The sequence below is a fragment of the Tubulanus polymorphus genome, chromosome 4, assembly GCF_964204645.1.
Source record: "Tubulanus polymorphus chromosome 4, tnTubPoly1.2, whole genome shotgun sequence".
NCBI lineage: Eukaryota > Metazoa > Nemertea > Palaeonemertea > Tubulaniformes > Tubulanidae > Tubulanus > Tubulanus polymorphus.
The window spans coordinates 18563901-18586483 of record NC_134028.1 but is presented as its reverse complement, the minus strand read 5'-3'; the positions used below and the strand labels follow the sequence as shown (position 1 = coordinate 18586483).

At 38.6% G+C, this 22583-nt stretch overlaps 2 protein-coding genes across 7 annotated transcripts in view; one reads left to right on the top strand and one right to left on the bottom strand.

The window, feature by feature from the left end:
* Nucleotides 1-292: 292 nt before the first annotated feature.
* On the bottom strand, nt 293-3133 carry LOC141904594 (uncharacterized). 2 transcript variants are annotated; one of them, XM_074793208.1, is made up of 6 exons: nt 2554-3133; nt 1929-2300; nt 1641-1801; nt 1243-1426; nt 1106-1129; nt 907-1034 (listed from the first exon to the last, which is right to left on the bottom strand). In XM_074793208.1, the coding sequence occupies exons 1-6, from the start codon at nt 3082-3084 to the stop codon at nt 1029-1031; spliced, it is 1278 nt and encodes a 425-aa protein (XP_074649309.1). In that variant the 5' UTR covers nt 3085-3133; the 3' UTR covers nt 907-1028. The 2 variants fall into 2 exon arrangements, with proteins under 2 accessions (XP_074649308.1, XP_074649309.1); XM_074793207.1 differs by having other exon boundaries at nt 293-1129.
* A 3068-nt stretch (nt 3134-6201) lies between these two features.
* LOC141903109 (DNA polymerase lambda-like) overlaps nt 6202-22583 on the top strand; it is a 168630-nt gene continuing 152248 nt past the window's right edge. For all 5 annotated transcript variants that reach the window (XM_074791073.1, XM_074791076.1, XM_074791074.1 and 2 more), the window contains exon 1: nt 6202-6352. The gene's annotated coding sequence lies outside the window, so the exon portion shown is untranslated. The remainder of the gene's footprint in view (nt 6353-22583) is intronic.

Here is a 22583-nt window from a genome sequence, read left to right as displayed (position 1 = left end):
TTTAAGCCGAGAACCAATGAAACAAATGCTCACATAAAAAAACGTACCGCGATTTTACATGAATTGGCTCAATGCCAACTTCATATCGCTAACAAAGGTAAACCAATAAGCAAGTTCTGCAGAATGTATTTTTTCTTTATTATTTTATGAAAGATGAAATTATCTATTAGCAAAATAAAAAATCAGCAAATTCAACAGAATGTATTTTTTCTTTATTATTTTATGAAAGATAAAAATCAACAGTGTTTATCAAAAATATACAATAGACTAAAAATAAGAACATTAAACTGGCATAAATTGTCAAACGAATTACATAACACTATACAGCTGTCATGTGACAGATTGCAATATAAACCCTTAAAATGGAAATACTGTCCTGGCATACTGTACATAGATTGCCTAACTTAAATACAACTACAGTCATGGGTCAAATTTCAACTCTGTTTTCATCTTGCTAAAATAAAAAAATATTCAAATCAACTATTATTATTGAAATCTAATTTAGATTTAACTCCAGAATACTGATAACTCTACTAATTTGAGATTTTCACATTTTTTTCAGAGACAAGAGTCAGTCAGTATAGACCAGAGACATAGTCACCATTCAGATTGTCTAGTTTGTATCAATATTATTCAAAGCATTATATGTCGCACTTTTCACTTTCTTAAGCAAATCTGAGGATGGTTGAAAGTCTTTGCATTGTGTGGATGTTTTCATAACCATCAGTGACTGCAAGGTCTTCTGACCCAAAGCTGCTCTTGAATCCGTACGGTTCTTCCTTACGAAACTAAAAATTCTTTCGCAGCCAGCATTACTGACTGGTACAAGCAATATATGACACATCACCCTTGGCAGCAATCTGAAACGTATCGACCCAACATCATCCAACATCTTATGTATGATTTTCCATTGTGTCTCAACAGTCACTTCTTTTGATTTTTCATCGGCCCTTGCTGGTGGACTATGGAAACCAGATGGAAAATCATCATCATGCAAAGTTTGGAAGTCAGCATATTCGATTTCCAAGTCATCTCTAAAAACAATATCTCCAAGAATTACAGGGAATCTGTCCATGAAGTATATCACTGACTGGAATGATCTAACCTTACGCATCAGTGGATCAGCTACCTACAAAAATTATTATTATCAATCGTTACACAAAAGTTGATAAGTCTATGAAACAATACAATTACGAAAGAATAAATACTCTTTTGAGTTCTCAAATTCAATGAATATTTTACCTCAGCATGACTCCAAAGAGGCTGGTCTTTTGGATTCACCTTCTCCTTCAGGTAGGTGCAGGCAGCTGAATAAAACTTCACAACATCCTGATAGAATTTCTTCTTGGTTTCGTCAGTGACTGTTTCCACCAATTTCCGAGCCTCATCCCCTATGAACAGGTCTTTTTTGTCTTTTATATTATACCTAGGGGTAAAGAAAATTATCATAAATACATATGCAAGGAGCTGAATAAAAGTTACATCAGACAGCATTAATAATAGTTAACAGCAGAAGAAGTAGTGTAATGCAAATGAAACTCACTACATTTCTTTATGTAGGCCTAAAAGAATCTACTCCAGTGAAAAAAATTTATTCACTTACAAAGGAATTACAATGACACTGGATGGATGAAAAATACCTTGAGGTGAAATCGATTGAGTAAGGTGTACAACCCTGGTTAAATGCTGCTGGCTTGCATATACAGAGAAGTAGTCTGTACATAAGTCGCTCCAAAATTCGTTTCACTTTGTGAACCAATGCACTTTCAGTTTCAAGGTATCCATTTGTGCTCTCAAACACCTGTAAAAAAAGAAATCATAAGAGCTTGTGAAATAAAATCTTTTATCAGTAAGAAAGACCCTATAAAACACAAAAAAGTTTATAATCCTAATTATTTAGGGTTATGACTTGGTGATATAATGCTTACCGAGATCGCTTTAATCAGAAATGCAGTGTATAGTTTTGATGTGCGTCTCTGGAAAAACTTGTGTAATTTAGTTTTTATCGCTCCTGCGGTGACAGGGCCATCATCAAAATCGTCGAGAAACTCTTGATCATCATCTCCATCAGTATCATGGCCTATCTCTTTCGCAAAATATCTCCTCAGCGCTTCCCATTGTTCCAGCATCCTGCTAAGGGCTGGGCCCATACTGAGCCAGCGTGTAGCCACATGCTTCAGTATCGTATGATCTGGCAGGCCGCATTCCTTCTGGATGGTTTGAAAACTTGCAGATCTTTTACTCGTTTTGGTTACATACCAATGCAGCTGGCGTAATAGATCATCAAAGTCAAATAAAGGCTGTAAACAAAAGATATGCGCACCGATTTCAAACGATGAAAGTATAACAATGGTACAGCAGAATAGCAACTACAAGTTTCTAGAACTTTAACTTTATTGAGTTTATGTCATTTGATTATGTGTAAACCATAAGGCAGCACGTGTAAGCTGAACGAATAAGGCTATCCTATCTGAGTTTCTGAGTTGATGAAAATTAGAAGATGGTGAAATTACTACATATTGAAAATGAAATCAAAAGTAAAATCTTAGTTACCTTAATGGCTGTATTCAGGCCTTTCTTCAATGCTAAATGGAGCAAATGATTAACGCATCCAGCGAGGTGTACCTCTTTTTGGTGATCTCTAACATATTTTATTACACCCTTGTGTCTTCCAACATTGCTATTTGTGTTATCACACACAAGCGAAAGTAGATTCTCCCATGGTATAGCGTTCACTTCTAATTCTGCTTTGATTATATTAAATATTGCCTCTCCTGTGTGCGACTGATTCCATATTGGGTTAGCTAACAGGTCCAATTTTGTTTCTAACTGTTCATCCACATATCTCACAACGATTGGATAATATGTCTCTTGTTTGTACGTAGAACCATCTACACCAAGAACAAAGGGAGATGATTTCAATCTCGATACAGTAGATGACACGATATCAGTCGCAACCGCATTCACAATATGAGTTGTTTTGGTGCGACCGCATTTATAATTCGTAGCATTCGGATGGCCAGGGAACATATCTCTGAATAGTTGCCCAGCCTTATCGGAAACTGCGAGAGGTAAACTGTTCATAACCACAAAGACTGTGAATAATGTCTCAGCCTTGATCAAACTTTCTTTCTCCTGCGAAGTACTAAAAAACTTCGAGATTTTTTCTACATTAGCTGCTGACTTGTGTTTAGTTGTGGAAAAATGTTTTTTTTCTATATCATTAAGGCCACCATGCGATATGTTGATATGCGAACCACATCTATCACAGTATGCGTAATAACGGCCTAGCGAACTAGGTTTAATAAAAGAATATTTCTGAGAATATTCGTTCTTAAACCTCTGCTTCGTTTTACTAGATTCATTTTCTTTGGTTTTTTTCGGAGGAGGCTCACGATCGTCATTGGTGTCATCACCAACATCGGAGGGAAAAGGTTCTTCGTCTTCAACTTCAGATCCTGTTTCAGTGACAGTAAATAAATCCATTTCTGTTAATTTCCAGCATTAATTCCACGTACAGAACTGAAAGATACAAACAGTAAAAAGTCTCTAAATCTACATGCAACTCGATGGTGCTGCCATCTGCCAAATATGCGAACTAAAAGTTTACTTTGAGATGCACTGCTCAAAAGCATCTTAAATTATCTTTTTAAATCAAACTAATACAAGAGTGACAACATTAAGGTTCAAACTAACAAAGCAATTGCTTACCGAAACAATTCAACCACAAATAACGAGTCCACACGTTGAAATCTAACCCGGATCTTCGAATGCTCATCGCGTTGCGAAAACGAGCTAATTACCGCAGTAAACCAATTCTTCTCCGAAACGATGCAGAGCAATTTGACAATAACAATCACATTTTGCCACATGTCATAATATTTTCACAAGAATGATTTAAAACAACGTATTTTAAAACGAATGAACTTTATTTTGATTCTTGAAACAAATTAAGAAGCTGCTCTCCTACTACGAAATAATCGTGCGCCATGCGTAGATAAAATCAATAACACAGTTACTCTCATACACACACACACACACACACACACACACACACACACACACACACACACACACACACACACACACACACACACACACACACACACACACACACACACACACACACACACACACACACACACACACACACACACACACACACACACACACACACACACACACACACACACACACACACACACACACACACACACACACACACACACACACACACACACACACACACACACACACACACACACACACACACACACACACACACACACACACACACACACACACACACACACACACACACACACACACACACACACACACACACACACACACACACACACACACACACACACACACACACACACACACACACACACACACACACACACACACACACACACACACACACACACACACACACACACACACACACACACACACACACACACACACACACACACACACACACACACACACACACACACACACACACACACACACACACACACACACACACACACACACACACACACACACACACACACACACACACACACACACACACACACACACACACACACACACACACACACACACACACACACACACACACACACACACACACACACACACACACACACACAGCGCTGTTTATCGCCTGACCCACGTACACAGTATATATAGCGACGCACTCATCCGCCGCGCGCGTGCATATATATTCCCCACCTATTCAATTCTGTTCTACCAAGTCATCATATTGTGTTACAACGCGCTGGCGGGTGGAAAATTGGACATCGCCGAAAAAGGAAAAAAAATCGGAATTTTGTATACCCGATCGTATCGTCGGAATTTCTTCACGCAAATCGGGAGGATTCCGAATAATTCGGGAGGGTTGGCAGCCCTGCAATCGAATGACAAAAATACCCCAAATTTCCACCCTTAGATTGCTTATAACTTTTGAACCGCTTGACCAATTTCGATTCTGTAAAGTGCTGTATGCTTATGCTATCCCCTTCTTCATTTTAAGCTATTAGAAAGACACATAGGACACATAGAAATTTTCAACCTGAAATCCCTAACATAGGCCTAGATAAGGCCAAGGGCTCACACACATCATTCTCAACATCCGACATAATTACTATTCTTTTATATAAATGACACAGAAAATACAGGACCGCAAATAAATGTAGGGGAAACAGGCACTTAAAAATACTAAATATGTACTAGGAATTACGAAGTAGGTAAAAAAAATACGTTAAGTACACACAAAAAGTAACAGTAATTTACACAGACTAAACGGAGAAAAACGTGTTCACCGCTTCAACTCAATTTCAACTGGTTTTTTCACAATCAAATCCCACTACGCTGCCACCAGATGTAACGAGGTCCTATTCTGCCTGTTCCACAGTAGAAGTTTCCTCCAAATATCGACTCTGAGAGCCCAAAAACCAGTAAAAAGGCGGACAAAAGATATTAACACAATCACCTATTGTTCTGTATTTTCGAGAGAGAGGGCAGCACCCTCCAGTTACAACATAGAAAACGACTGATGGACATATTCCATCACATTAATCTTAAGTTACTATAAAACAATAATTATGAAGCAAGACCTCACACGGCAGCTCGCGCCATTTTACAGAGCTTCTCGGGACCTGTGGCTACAGGTCTGCATTAAAACTGATATAGATAGAAAAAAAACTTCATGCTTTAAATTGATGAGTTGATTTAAAATCAGTCTCAATAAAATCAGTCTGCCGAACTGTGATAGTGAGCAGATAATTTTCAGTGTCTTATTGCGGAAACGAAATATCAAGACCTCGATTCATCTAGCGAAAAAATGCTCTTATAATGTGCTCTTAGTTCTACATTAATCAATTCATCTATGCCTGAAACTTATCTTTTCCCTTTAATACAGAAATAAGTCATAGTTTACACATAAATATTTTCTTCTTATAAATCAACCTTTCAAATGAATTATTTGTCACAACATTTTCCTTATCGTTATTGTTGAATCATTTTCGCTATTAACGACGGGTCAGAATATTCATTCAACTCAAAATGTTCTTCCATTCGTCTAGCACATGCCTAGATATTTCGCCGTTTCGTCAAATATTGTCATGAGTTTGGGTTTTTTCGGGACCTGACATGACAGGTTCTGGAAACTCTGCAGACAGACATCAATCCTATTTTGAGCGTCTGACGCTCTGGATTTGTTTTTTTTTGTAATTCTGACACTCGAAGGAATATATAGCCTTTGAAGTAATGTTTCATCGTATCTGACGTATTGTGAGGATATCATATTCGAAGGATTCGCCTTGCCGATGTATGAATAGTAAGTAACAAGAAAATAATTTTAATAAATTATTTGACGCCTGCTGCGAAAAAAGGGTTAGAATTTCTGGGATAAGCTAATGTTGAATTCACAGGGGCTCGTATCATAAGTTTGGGGGTGAACTGTAGCTTAGATCATCCAGTATCCCTGGTCCTATATATATAAAAAGAACTTTTTATGTAGGCCTATATAAGGACCAGGGATAGGCCTACTGGATGATCTAGGCCACAGGGGTTTGGCGATGGGCTTGGATTTTATTTCCGGGTTGTTGATAATCTCGCGAGAATGGCGCTAAATATGAACCGCGAATAAATTCAAAATATCACGGAAATACCTTGTGTTTATATTGTTTATTTATCCGCTATAAAGTTCTGATAAACAATTGGTCGTTAAGAATCATTATCAGACGGTCGTCACGCTTTACTATATAAAATCACAAGGGATGAAACGCCAGGCCTCCGCTGTACTTAAATTTTCAGCCAGAAAGTTGGGACAGTCACGTGACATTCTGATGAATAAATTCAAAATATCACAGAAATACCTCTTGTTGATGTTGTTTATTTATCCACTATAGAGTTTCGATAAACAATTGGCTGTTAAGGATCAGTATCAGCGGGCGCGACACCTTACTATATTAAAATAACAAGGGATGAAACGGCTTCGCTTTTGCCTGTGACCGTATTGATGCGGCGGAAACCACTGCGCATGCGCGGCAACTTTCCGAAAGGTTAAGATCAGTTCAAGATCAATTGATTCTTCTCAAAAACCTATGTCAAGCCAAGGCAATCACACTTCTAAGGAAATTATCAATTTTTTAATTGATGTAGAAAAACTATAATGTGTTGTTTGATTGACAGCTCACTTGCGCTCGGAAGTTGCCGCGCATGCCCAGTGGTTTCCGCCGCATCAATACGGTCACAGGCAAAAGCGAAGCCGTTTCATCCCTTGTTATTTTAATATAGTAAGGTGTCGCGCCCGCTGATACTGATCCTTAACAGCCAATTGTTTATCGAAACTCTATAGTGGATAAATAAACAACATCAATCAACAAGAGGTATTTCTGTGATATTTTGAATTTATTTGCAGTTTAAATTTAGCGCCATTCTCGCGAGATTATCAACAACACGGAAGTAAAATCCAAGCCAGTTTACAAGCCCCTGTGTTCAGATCGACCCATCCAATATGGCGCCTGGTTCAAAAATTGTGACGATCCAGGGGAGGATCTAGAGCCAAATTTAGGGGGGCCCAACTAATAAATGTAGCTATGATGATACTGTATTGACACGGAGCGGCGTAGGCCCGAGACGTTCCTACGCCCCTGCGTGGGGTCTGCATATATCACTCGAATAAGGCGATCTAGCTGAATTATACTTAGGCGGTTTCTCAGGTTTGTCTTGACTCTGTTTTGAACAGAAAACGCCCTCTCGGCTTCAGCATTGCCCATCATTACCAAGCAGCAAAAGGAAAATAGCTTGTACATCCCTGAAAATGATTTTAGTTCGGTTCTGAGAACATTTAGAAAATCGGTTTTGTTTTGGTTAATGTAATTTATGAAGTAAGGTACCTTGAAACAGCTCTCTGTGCTCATGATTCTCAAAAAGGACCTTGAATAGTTCAAGAGGTCTCCTTCTGCGATGTTGTTGTTCATCAACAAGGCTGTGCCGCACCATTACACGTTTGAACATCAGGAATTCTTGACGACACATCTACAATGAGTAGATGAATAAATTACAAGTTTGCAAAGGAATGAGTGCAGTACCAGCCCTAATACGAAAAGCCTACCTCAGCATCTACTAATGGGGGAAATACTCTGTTATCAACCACTTTCTCCTCTCCAAAGTGACGTAATAGAGTAGCCAAGTGGGCAACACCCCATTGCAGCAGGTTATCTTCAGGCAGTGATTTACAATCAAAGATCTAAAAGAAATTTCAGGTAAACAACACAATGATTATACACAAATATATGTTCATTGTAACTGTAAAAATCATCTTGGTAAGGCCTACCTGCATTGCATCAATCAAATCAATGGCTGGAAATCGCTGTTCTAGATTGTCTAAGAGACTGTTGAGAACAGTAGCTCTCAATCTCCTAAACTGGGCAATTTGGTTTCCTTCAGCTGCATCACCACCAGCTGCTCTCCGACCTGGTGCTGCTGTTGTAATATTATTGCCCTTATATTGTCCATTGAGGTCAAAACTTTCCTGGAACTCAGTCAGATTATCCCCATTGTGGTCAATCATATCTCGTATTGAAGATTTACAGTCTTCGAGCTTAAGAGAATTCCGTAATAAAACAAATCAAAATATATTTAAAAAAAAACAATGTCTAAAAAAACTTTTAGTCATAGGCCTATATGTTAGAACAAATGGATATAAACAGGTTATAAATTTTTGCTTACAGCTGATTTCACTGCACTGAATGAAACGTCCCTGTACTGAAAGATTTTTGAGAGGTGATTCAACGCATTTGTTACATCAGCCACCATATGAAGAAGTGCAAGGTACTTGTATGATGTCAACTGTTGATAGAGCCCAGTTGCTGTTGCATCGCCTTCTCCAGCTTCTTGGGACACAAGCAAAGTGAGTGGTTCATAATTACGAATAATTGATCCCAGACATTCACCAAGTGAGAGCCATCTGATTTCAAACAGTTTTTTGAATTTCAATGAATCAACTTCCAAAAGTTCTGCCATGTCCTTAAACATGACCAGTCTTCTCGGGGATAGCTGGATGAAGGTATAAATTGTAGATACCATGGTGGTTAAAACCTGCAATTATAAGACAAGTTATGTTAATACATGTATCTTTTAGTTGAAAGAAGAATTTTGAATGACTAATTTACCTTCATATCTCGAATATTCTTGCACACTTGACTGATGGCAAGGTGTAATCTGTGGTACAGGGATTGCAAATGGATTATCATTGTATAGTTTTTTCGCAACGCCATTTTCTCGACCAGTGAATACACTGGCTCCATCCAAGCCAAAGCCAATTATAGACGTTGGGTTTAAACCATAATCCCCCAAAACTGATAGTAATGTATTGTATATACTTGATGCTGAACCATCTTTTAATTCTTTCATTTTCAGATAAGTTGTAACGACATATGCTGAATCTGGATTTATGTATCTGAAAAAAATATTTTTCACAAGTTTTCATTGTGCTGTGACTAGATATAGTTATCACTACTGAACTGAAGAGAATTAATACATACCGAATGATGATGACTGAATGTTGCTCGGATGACCTGTCAGTACTTTCATCCATGCCAATTCCTAGGAAGGGTGATTTTTTCAGGATTTCTTTTAATTAATCATCGAGGACATCACTCAAGCAGTGTAACATCTGAAAGTTAATTAATGTCAAACATACCGACCAGTGGAGAATACATATCATATTGAATTAAAATGTTTGTATGATTTTGAAGTTCTTTAGAATGCGATATTAAAAAAAATGTCTATTCACCTCGTTAAATGTTTCAGGAGAATTGTGAGAAGCATTTCGTCCTTTTCGTAGGTCATGGAGTTCTTTTATGCCCATGTTGCGTCCCCATGATTGTAGAGGCTTAAACTTACTATTTGGCAATTCATTCATTACGCAGAAATACACAGTTTTCAAACCAGCAACAGCTGCATTTAAATGATATACCGGCTGTGTTATTCTTTTGAGTCATCAACGAACTTCTGCTGATTAGGGTCGTTCATCTCAACTGCGTGACGATGATCCACAGACTGGCAGTGGTCGAGAAGAGACTTTTTCCTGGAAGATGCATTCTTTATTCTAATATTCCAGCCCGTCATATTTAAGAAAAGCTTTACATTCTGACCCGTCTAGACTGAAATTTTCCCGTCCCGTCAATTTATGTTTTTCATTTTCTCCCCGTCGTAAATGAGGGGTAGGACGGGTGCTGGCTAAGACCCTGCCTACACATGCCATCAGAGAACGCGGAGCCGTATATGACAGCTAGGCCTATGCTATTATAAATTGCTAATCTCAAGAAACCTGTATCGTGTATACATCCGCCATTTTGACCGAATAATCCGATTTACTTATCATTTCTATTTATGCCTGCCGCTTCTGATATAATCATATATCCTTTACTATTACAAAACATCTTCTAATGATTTTCAATGCGATAGGGCTATAACATTTCAACGTTCAAATAGAGCTCATTATATAATCACAGGAAGCCATTCTACATCTTTATCAATAGTAATTTGCCAAATGGCTTGTAGGCCATTACAAATAGAAATAGAAATACAAATTAACTTTATTGATCCTTAGTAATTTAACATCACCATTGGTTTAGTAACAATAAAGTGGACAGACAGAATGAAATTTTCATTTTAGGAGATTGATAGGCCTACATAAAATATAACGTGCATTAAAACATCAAATGCAAAGCTTTTGAAAACAGTGAGTTCTGTACAGGTTCAGTCTGGCTAAGACTGGCTACACAAGAGATTACTAGGTTATTAATTAATAAAACATTATTATTAATGGTAACCCTGGCCCTAAAACAATCACCGACATATTGAATTGAAGGTATCAGGATGTCAGTTTCTTCTGAGCTGACCAGAAGGACGCTTTTACACCCATCATCAAGATCATTAAAACTGGTGAAAGAATCTAGGCGTTGGGAGAGATTATATCTTAACTCATTCACTCCGGAATATCCAAATTCAAAATCGCGCGCAGCAGACGGAATTTCCGCCATTTTGGTTAAAAGGGGATTCCCCCTCTGGTACTTACAATAGTGTCTATGACGCTTCCTAAGTCACTGGGGCTACCAGCCTTAAATATGGGTTTTACGACACAGTTCCTCCAATCATTAGGGTAGGTACCATTACATATAAATCAGATTGAATAGCTTTACTAAACATTTTAACACTATGTCGTTTATGCCTTTTAACATTTCATTCCGTAAACCATCCAAACCGGCGCTAGTACCATTTTTTAATGTATTAATGGCTTTTTGCACTTCCTCGGACGTAAACTCACCATTGTCCAGGCACGTGAAGTTTGTCTTTCCGGGCAAATTATCAAGATCTGGGTAAGAAGATGAAAAAATTTTTTTGAAATTAGTGAACCATTCGTACGGGGATACGTTATTAGCTTTAGACATGGAATCCCCATTCTTGAGTTATTAATTATATCCCAAAACGCTTTGGGGTTTTTACCCTCTAGTTTACTAAGGCTATCAAAAATAGTGTTTCTATATTCTCTATTAGCCTTTTTCAATGATTTCTTATAATCTTTTTTAAGTAAATAATATTGGGCAATTAAACTCTTATTTTGAGGTTCCTTCGAGATGTGACTAGCCAGTTTAGTCAGGGTTCTTTTCATTGTCTTACATCTATCATTGAACCGAGGTTTATGTTTGAAGTTATATTCATTTGAGGTGTTGGTCCACTTCCGACACACCCAAGGTGTCTTAAACTTAGCCAAAAACCTCCACCATTTCTTTGGTCATATTTTCTACCCCTTCCTTGTCCGTATAGCTGTTGTGGGCCAGAATGGTCCAGCACTTGGTTTCCGTGAGCATCCGTGGGGACATCTTTTGTGGAATTCCATTTTAATAGAACAGAGTTGCATATAGGCCTATATGAAGGCAGGAGGGGGATAGAACGATAACCACACTCAAACGTGGTGAACGGATAATAAGATAAAATCCCACTATTTACAGATTAAAAGAATTTAAAAACCAGAATTTATTTATTCAATCAAAAATATATAAAAGACACGACGTTTCGATCTCACCCTAGAGATCATCGTCAGGTGTGAGATTAAGATTAAAAACGGGGGTATATATACAGAGCAGGGGGATGTTGGATTTCCAATTCTCCTCATCATCCGCAATTATATAGTCGAGGTCGTTACAATTAATGTTAGCATTTAGGTCTCCTAATATCAAAATATCACCTTCTTGAGAATAGTTACAAATATCAATTTCAATTTTCTCCAACGTATTTAAATACTCCTTATTTTTCATAGAGAACGAGGAGTATTGTCTCACGCTTCTTTCTAACCTTATTTAAAGAAAGATACCCTTCAAGAGATCAAACATCCCTTTCACCCGCTTTAATTTCTTGTAAGCAAATTATGTCCTCCTTGAAATTCAAAGAAAAGTGAGGATCATCCAACTTACACATAAGAACATTATCTTCGTCAGTGTATTACAAACCATGAAAGTTCCAACTACTCACTGAAAGCTTATACCTATTATTACAAGACATAGTAAAATTAAAAGCCAGTAATAAGTATACTTCAAGAGCACCTGAGGAATGATAGTAACAGGGTGATTAGACTTACAACCAGTAACAATTTTTAGTTGACACTAAAGTCACAAATGGGATAAAATAAACTTGTACTGTTTACACGAAGGCTTTGGTTCTTCTTTAAAACACAAACCCGTAAAGCAATGCTTCAATCAGCATTCTAAGAGACCTTATGTTCATAGTTCTATATACATTGTGGTTATTAAAAAGTGATATAAGAGATACATAACCTAATTCATATGATAGAGTTGGATATGCTGTATCTGAACATACATTAAAAACAGATACATAACTGAATACTTATGATAGAATTTGATATGCTGTATCTGAACATACATTAAAAACATACATAACCGAATACTTATGATAGAATTTGATATGCTTTATCTGAACATACATAAAAAAAAAAAGATACAAAACCAAATATTTGGTGATAACACTTGGTTGAAACTGCACATACATTGATAAAAGAGATTCAAAACTGAGTACTTAAATGCTTTTACTTATTAGTTCGAATCTGAAAATGCACCGATAAGGGTTCTTTGATCTAGTATGCGTTAAGTTGTATCAGAACATATATGTATAGGGATAAAAGAACTAACATTGATACAATTTTCTTTCTTCCATTTCGTATTTTTTTCGCCGATGCGGTTTTTTCTTTATCTCTAACTAATGACTATAGGACGTATCCTGTACCACGCGATGAAAAGCACCGAGCTTCATCACGATTTATTTAACGCGTGGATAAGAGTTTTAATCAGGAGAGCGGAGTTCCCCTTGATGTCATGGTGGCTGTCATGTCTTAGATGATCTGTGACACAGCTGGTATTTCTATTAGGGGGGTTTCGGTTCCCTCTTCTAGACGAATTACGAGCGTGTGGTTTATGACCAAGCCGTTTGTGATCAGACGGATTACTACCAGATGGACTATCGTAGGGCGGGTAACGACCCGACGACTACGGACGAGCAGGTTGCTGTTGGACAGACTACCATCAAGCGGATCACGGTCGGACGGACTACAGTCGAATGGATTACGATCAGACGAACGATAGTTGAACGGATCGACCATGGACACAATCGGTAAACACACTAGGATCATGCAACCATCACGAATCGAAATATCATTCACTCGATCAACAAAGGCCGTCGAAATTGGCTCCACTCCCTCTTTTGGGTTACGCAAATCATTGACACCCGTTTGAATAATTACGTTCTGGAAGGATTTCGAGATTTCTTCTCCTTTAGGGATGCTCTTAATTCTTGCTGCTTTCCGGACCTCGATTGGTTTCCTATAGCTGTTTTCGATTTGTTTTAAGTCAATAAATTTTGACATGCTTTCCCCCAAAAACAGAGTGACCGTTTCAGCCACCGGTTCATGTCTGTCAGCTTCATTGTTCTTCGAATAGTGGTTAGCAAGCCGAAAAGGGGCGACTGACTGCGGTGTGTCATTGGGGGGAGTCGCACATTCCTGGGCGTTACTCCGCGTGAGCGCTTTACATTCATTGGTGAGTTCTACAATGCGTTCATGGAGGATTCACTTAAAACCAGCGATAATTTTTTCAGTTGTTACATTGCAATTAACAGGAGTTAACCTCTTTATGATACTTTAAGCGTCAGACGTTGTAGGGAACTGGTAATAATGACTGGTATTCAGACTAGTAAAAAACATGTTTTTTAGGCCTACCCTGAACAAAGTGGCTATATTTACGGCGTCGTAAAGCAGTCGTAAATTCTATATTTACATCGGTTTTATATCGAATTTAGGATTATGGTCTAGAGAGGAGAGGATTAGTGTCAAGAGGGTGAGAAGAGGGTCCAGAGGATTTCCGAAACGCGTTTTTTGCCGTCGGCTATTTTGAGCGGCTTTAAAAAACGCCTTATAGTCGGTCGACGTCGACGCCAAATTACCGAATGGTAGACCGGGTATGGACTCGGGGTACCCGATGTCAATTACCAATGGTAGGGCGGTAAAGTTGGACCCCGAGGGCTTGGAAACCACTCGAAAAACGACCAAGTCAACCGCGCCCCAAGGCCAATGACTCTAACTTAAGCCTAACCCTAACGCCCGGTCGATTTTTAGGGTGGTCTTTAAACCGATTCTAAGGTCGTCGAACATCGCGACATGGGGATACCTAGCATCAGTTGTAAATCTTCACCAAAAAATACATTAATGCATCCTTGCTATAATTACTTCTTTATTTCGATAACGATTTTGACGATTAACTGTAACATAATAATTATACAATTTTAGACTTCGAATATAACACTTAACACTAAGTAGTAAATTCAGATTCAAATAAGCAATGAAAATCAATTTTAGTTTGAACATACCGTTATATTTTGCTCTCTGAACTGAAGGTCCTCACATGATAAAATCTCAGTACAAAATGTGTTAAGCATTTCTGAGGTTTAGATAATCTCAAAATTCAACAGTTAACATGATTGGTTGAGAAGAAATGCTTATACTAAACTGAGTTGAACTCTACATAGACCCTACAAAGTGACACTATAATAGATTCTCAGTCACACAAACACAGTACAGTACTCAATACAAATCTACAGCTTATATAACCTCGAACAACCCCATCCCCTAATTGAGGAAATTCAATTACTGAATCAATATAATCAAAACTACAGTAAACCCTAGTAATAATTCAAAATTCTTAATTTAATATATCTCACAATACAGCGCGAGCAGACGATGTTTTGCGTACATAATAAAGCAACTAAATGTCGGATTCAATTAGCATAGATAACTTGTCGATTGGTCGCCGAATTATATTCGAACTTGTTTCAATAGTCGCCGAATGGACAAAACCATTTTTATCGCAACATACGTTTACGACTCTAACCATCGACCACGAACTTCTAACGGCGCTGTCGACAATCAAAACGATATCACCGATTTTAACGTTCCGTCGTTTTTGGGTCCATTAAATACATTCCTGCAACATATGTAAATATTCACCAACCCATCTTCGCCAGAATATATCCGCCAGATATTGAACCTGCTTCCAACGTCGTTTCGCATACGTATCTGAATGATCAAATACGCCCGGAGGAAAATTAGATGAACGATGAAGTAATAGCAAATGAATCGGAGTTAACGAATCTAAATCGTTCGGATCGGAGCTCATGCGAGATATCGGACGGCTATTCAATATATATTCAATCTCGCAAAACAATGTGTTGAGGTTCTCATCGGTAAGGTGTGAACCTTGTTCTTTTAATAAAGCGTATAGAACTTTCCGGATTGAATGTATCAATCGTTCCCAGACACCCCCAAAATGAGAGGCACCGGGAGGATTAAACTCCCACTAAACACTATGTTGTAGCATAGAATCATGAATCCGATTCTGATTCCACTGTGAGATGGAAATCCGGATGTCTCAGGAAAGAGGGACCATTTAACCAGACTTCACTGTTTGGTTCAATCTTTCTTAAAGATAATCCTCTCGAAGCCATGTCAGCGGGGTTAAGTTTACCATCGATATGATGCCATTGTTTGACATCTGAGCCTTCTCTTATTGTATTCACTCAATTCGCTACAAAAGTTTTATAGCGGGCCGTGTCATTAATGATGAACTTTAATACAGCAGTGCTATCAGTCCAGAAGTGTACCTCTGAAATTGGGTATTCAATTTCACTCAAGACCATCTTGTTGATTTTGATGAGTAACGTTGCTGCAGTTAACTCCAAGCGTGGTATGGTTAACGTTTTTTTAAGGGGAATTACTCAGTTTTCCATCTTTATCTTCTATGCGAAGATATGAGGCTGAACCATATCCAACTTCGCATGCATCAGAAAAATGGTGTAACTGACACGATCTCAATTCATCTGATACATCTGATTTGTAGCATCTCGCGACATTTAACTTCTCCAGTTTCGACACATCTTTCTTCCAATTTAACCATACATTCAGATATTCTTCCGGTATCTCTTCATCCCAGCCAATTTTTAATCTACATAAGTCTTGTAGAAGTATCTTTGCAGGAAAGACGTATGGCGCTGCCCATCCTAAAGGGTCATATCGTACAATATTCCTCTTCTGGTATTTGGTTTATCCTTGATTACGATCTTGAAACAAAAGCTATCGTGCACCAAGTTCCAATGAACTCCGAGAACTCTTTCTGTGGGTAAACCAAAATCCAAGCTTTTTTCTTATTGTTGACACGATTTGATTAGCTCACTTTCTGGTAAGCCTTTCATTACAGATACTTCATTACTGATGAATTTTGTCAACCGGAATCCGCCATCAGCGTACAAAGATATCAGGTCTTTAATGAAACTTACATTTGTACCATCATTTCTTCTCGATTTTAAACAGTCATCTACATAGACGTTCTTATTGATGGTGTTTATGACTTCAGAATCATACTTATCGACATTATCTGTGGCCGTTCTTCGAAGCGCCCAATTAGAACAGCTTGGGGAAGATATGGCGCCAACAAATGTACTAGCATTCTGTATGGAACTGCGTCTTTGGCGATATCTCCATCAGGCCACCAAAGGAATCTCAATGAATCTACATCACATGGGTCGACCAATACTTGGTAGAACATAGATTCTGCATCGCCCATAAATGCTATACTTTCTTGACGAAAACGAATCAAGACTCCAACCAGGTTGTTCGTTAGATCAGGTCCCTGTAACAGTAAGTCATTTAATGACATCCCTTTGTATGAAGCTGTACAGTCAAAAACCACCCTGACCTTTTCTGGTTTTTTAGGGTGGTACACACCATGATGAGGAATGTACCTTACTTGTTTGCAGCAATTCTCAATTTCTTCCGGAGGGATTCGTTCAGCATATTTTTTGTTGATAATGTTTTCCATGAAGTCATTGTAGTCAGAACGAAATTTCTCATTTCTTTGTAGCTTCATTTTCAAACTTGACAATCTTTTCTGTACAAGGTGGATATCATTTGGCAGCTTAATTTCAGAATTTCGCCAAGGCAATGGTAACTGATAGTCGTTATCTTTTTTAGCCCACTTGGAACTTTAGTCCCAGCGGGCTATTGCGTTCACTTTTCGTCCGTCCGTCCGTCCGTAGACGGAATCCAGTTATTTTGGGAAGTTTTGAAGACGCTTAGAGGTAATGTCTTGATATTTGGGTTACACATGTATCTACCCTAGACACATCTTCAGCCCAAAAACTGGCCCTGTCAGAATCAAGATGGCCGACTGGCAGCCATTGTTGTTCGCCAAAATCAGCACTTTTTACACATTTTTGAACTTTTTGAGGGAAATTTTGAAGATGCTTTGATCAATTACCATGATCTTACGGATATATGTGAATCCCCCCAGGACCCATCAGCTTAACAAAAATTCGGCCGATCGGACTCAAGATGGCTGTCCTATAATCTTTTTAGTGCCCAAAAATGTTAATTTTGGCCCGACTTCTGAGTCCTGTAGCTTCCTACTAGTTTGCCATTTCTCATTGCAATTTGTGATGGGTATTCTTTGGAAAGGGATGTTTTATACAGGTATTTTTCATCAACCAGTTATGACGCAATTGGCGGCCATCTTGGTGTCACCAGTACTCATTCGTAAGTGGGAAAAAGTTTTTCCACATTATATTGATACCTAAGCGTATTTTGTCACCACAATCAATTAGAAAGTAGTAGCTCATAACGTGTTCTATGATTGTTGAGTGTTTCAAGGTCATTGGATTTTGTATATGGCCACCAGGGGGCGTTGAATAATACAATATCTTAGCATTTCTATATTATATTCGTACCTATGCATATTTTGTAACCACAATCAATTGGAAAGTTGTAGCTCATGACATCATCTATTATTGTGGAGAGTTTTTAGGGCATTAGTTATTCTATGTGGTCACCAGGGGGCGTTGAATAGTAGAATTCATCAGTATTTACTTATTATATTGGTACCTAGGCATATTTTGTTACCATGATCAATTGCAAAGTTGTAGTTCATGACATGTTCTATGATTGTGGTGAGTTTCAAGGTCATTGGGTTTTGAATATGGTCACCAGGGGGTGTTGAATAATACAGTAATTTAGTATTTCCATATTAAATTGGTAACGAGGCATATTTTGTTATCACAATCAATTACAAAATCATAGCTGCTGACATGTTCTATGATTGTGGTGAGTTTCAAGGTCATTGGTTTTTGTTTATGGTCACCAGGGGGGCGTTGAATATTGAAATTGTTAGATTGTTGAGCATTTGGAACCACTTCCCAAGTGGGCATGGTGTCCCTGGACCCCTAGTTTATAAAAGATGCATCCATCTTCATCATGAATGTTTTATCTTCAACAGACCAATGATGTTTTTCTTCAGACGTACACTCGGGAAAGTCCAATTTAACAGCTCCACAGACTAACCGATCCAAATTTTGAAGTTCGTCTCGGTCGGAAATAACCATATTCATCAGTTTCACTTTATCTGTAGCTTTCTCTTCACATTGGAGTCTTACTAAACTCCACACAACCCATCCAAATCTTGTCAACGCTGCATACGGAGTGCCTTTCGGCCCAGTTCTGGCATCGAGTGGTGAGTATGCATCAGGAACTCCATTGCCCAACAAAAGTCCAACATCTGTATCCATCATTGGAGGTAATTTTACATCATTTAACTGAGACCATTTGCTTATGTCACTCTGAGTTGGAATGAGCTATTTTGTTATAGGCATCGATTCGGTTGAGTACACAACTGGTAATGAAACTGGACTACTCTCATCCATACTCGTAATCTCTAGACCATTCAACATTTGCGTATCTATCGGGCCAGATTGGTTCATAGTTTGAAGATCTAATTTAACCCTTTTGCCACTAACTTTGAGCCTTGTCATCAGAGACTCAAAAGGACACACTGCTCCCAGGATCTAGAGATGCATATGTCAGTACATCGTTACATGTTCCTTTCAATCTTACTCTCACAGGTATTACTGCCATAGTACAGAAACCAAACCGGTCTTTAGCTTTAGTAGCTGATGAGTAATCTTTCCTCCAGGTTCCATTATCATTTTCTGAGCTATTTACAGCATTGCATCTGTAGACAATTTTGATTGGTCAGATTGCTCACGATTACGCAGGAAACTCCGGTTCTCATCATGACTGTTGGGTGGAGTCGTTTACGTATCTGGCATAACAATTTATCATGACAGATAGAGTTGGTGCCCGGTTTTTAGGCAACCCCAACACAAACCATTCTTCAAAAGTATTTCCACTCTGTCTCTATATGGGATTTTCATCATTGATTTGCAGTCTTTTGTCATATGATCATTTTTACAGTAGACACAATGTTCTCTACAGCTGCTAGAAACAATAGCCGCGGTGAAGCCTCTTCTTGCGGCTCTCTGGGGCTTCAACGTATTTCTTTCATCATAAAAACGCATCATATCTCGCCCAAAGGTAGGGTCGTTCACTTTCTTCGATTCTATTCGAACGAAGTCTACCAGCGTCGTTAATGAAACTGCATTACCAGTTGATTTTGTAGATTGCACAACAGAGCGCCACCTTTCTTGTAAATTTTGCGGTAATTTACAGATCAGTTTACGAAGATTTTCAGGATAGTCTAATAGTTTCAGAGCTTGGATGTATTTTACCGCATTATGAACCTCCATCAGAAACAACGAGAATTCATCAAGACCCTTGCAGTTGTCATATTTTATATTGGGCCAGTTGACAGCTTTATTGATGAAAGCGTTCGCAATAATTTTAGGCCCACCATATCTTTCTTCAAACTCAAGTAATGCCACCTCGTATGCTCGGGATGGCTCCAAGTAACTCAAGCCAGAAACTATCTTGTTGGCTGCTCCTGTTGTGTACTGATCAAAGTAATTCAAGCGTTCGTAGTCGCGATCTGTGTTCGCAACAATACCGGATAAGAATTGCCGTTTGAATTTTTGAAATTCCAAAAGATTCCCGTCAAATTTCCTAATTTCTATCGCTGGTCTTTTGATATGCTTGACGATGGTCTCGAGTTCAGCAGTAGAAGAATCATGGCTGGTAACTGGAGGCTGACGCAGAGGCTGATATGGAATGAATTCTGGTACCTGTGGATTCAGCGGCGGTGGATCCACAGGGAAATTAACAACCTGCAAAGTTTTCTCTTTTTTAGTTGATGATTCGCATTCTGATATCCCGTCTATCATATCATTAGCTGGACCTTTTGCCTCAGAAATCTCCATCTGAGTCTCGCAATCTAGTGTCTCTTCTAATTGTCGAAATTCGAGCTGCTTCCTTCGAAGGTCTTGCTTCTTCTTCATACTATTCAAAAGAACACTTAATTCAGCTTTTCTTTGTTCTTCTTTTAACTTAGCTGACATTATACTTATTGATGAACGATGAGTTGATCGTGATGTCGCTGAGTGAGACTGGCACCGCTGCGATGCAGAGTCCTGAGGCCTCATTAGCATAGCCTCCGACGACATTTCAACCAAATCATGTTCAACTGACGATTTCATCTGCCGTAATTTTTTATCACATTCCATGGTTTCCATTGAGTAATCGCGTTTTTCTTCTTTCGTGAGCAGACTGCAGTACTGTTCTTTCGTTCTGAGATAGAGGTCATACTCATTAGCCCATAAACAATATGAAGTCTGGGCTTTAGAATAATTACTGCTTTCTCCAGATACCAAACTTTGCAAAGCATCATGATTTCTTTGCAGCGATCTTGATAATGGATTAACTTCTTTTAACTTCTTTTGGATAACTAAGTCCAACTTCTGTGTACGTTTTACCTCGTGTGCTGGTATTTTGACTTTCCGTTCCAAGCCAATCTTCTTTCGATGCCATATTACGTTAATAAATGTAAGGGCCTTTCTTCACCAAAATATACATTGATGCGTCCTTGCTTTAATTACTTCTTTATTTCGATGACGATTTTGACGATTAACTGTAACATAATAATTATACAATTTTAGACTTCAAATATAACACTTATAGTAAATTCAGATTCAAATAAACAATGGAAATCAATTTTAGTTTGAACATACCGTAATATTTTGCACTCTGAACTGAAGGTCCTCACATGATAAAATCTCAGTACAAAATGTGTTAAGCATTTCTGAGGTTTAGATAATCTCAAAATTCAACAGTTAACATGATTGGTTGAGAAGGAATGTTTATACTAAACTGAGCTGAACTCTACATAGACCCTACAAAGTGACATTATAATAGATTCTCAGTCACACAAACACAGTACAATACTCGATACAAATCTACAGCTTATATAACCTCGAACATCGGTAAACGATAACGTTTCGGTAGTCTAAACCCATAAAGCTTAAGCTCGGTCCCTCGAAAACCTTCGAAAGAAATCTGTGCACCAAGGTTTAGGGTTAGAAGACAGCTCTAACCCTAAACGTTTCTGGTCCACTTTCAAGGGGTATTTAAAACGATTTCTAGGCTTTCTACCGTAACCATATGTTTCCGGCCTATAGTCGGGGTGCCTGCTTCGGGTAGGTAATAGTAATTTGGTGCTCGAGACTCTAGTTTCCTTAAGGGCGGACTTTGAAAACCTACCTTCGGCGTCGGAGAACTCTTCGAAAAACGACAAAGTCAACTATGCGCCAAGACCAATGACTCTTACGCGTGCTTAGCCCTAACGCCTGATCACTTAAGGGGGTATTAAAACCGATTTCTTGCCAGCGAAGAACTCGGTGAAAAATGACAAAGTCAACCGTGCCCCAAGGCCAACTCGTTAGAATACAGAGTTAACCCTAGATATGTGGGTTCGAATCCCGAAATTAACCGTGCACCAAGGCCAAGGGTTAGAAGACAGCTCTAACGTCTCGGTTCACTTTTGAGGGGTATTTAACACCATTTCTAGGTGACACTGGGGGTATGGGCGTAGGATAAGTGAGAGCTATTTGGTGCTCAATACCCTAGTAGCTAGAAGCTACTGCTTTCAAAACGTTGTCACGATCGTCTAAGAACTACGCTGGAAAAACGGTCAAGTCAACCGTGCTCCAAGGCCAAGCGG

What these genes read in the sequence shown, in the direction of transcription:
- LOC141904594 (XM_074793207.1), bottom strand. Translation starts at nt 3,084, where the DNA reads ATGAACAGTTTACCTCTCGCAGTTTCCGATAAGGCTGGGCAACTATTC. An exon ending in TTCTGATTAAAGCGATCTCG is followed by an intron (nt 1,802 to 1,928) that starts GTAAGCATTATA and finishes CTTTTTTTACAG; the next exon opens with GTGTTTGAGAGCACAAATGG. An exon ending in TCAATCGATTTCACCTCAAG is followed by an intron (nt 1,427 to 1,640) that starts GTATTTTTCATC and finishes CTTTACCCCTAG; the next exon opens with GTATAATATAAAAGACAAAA.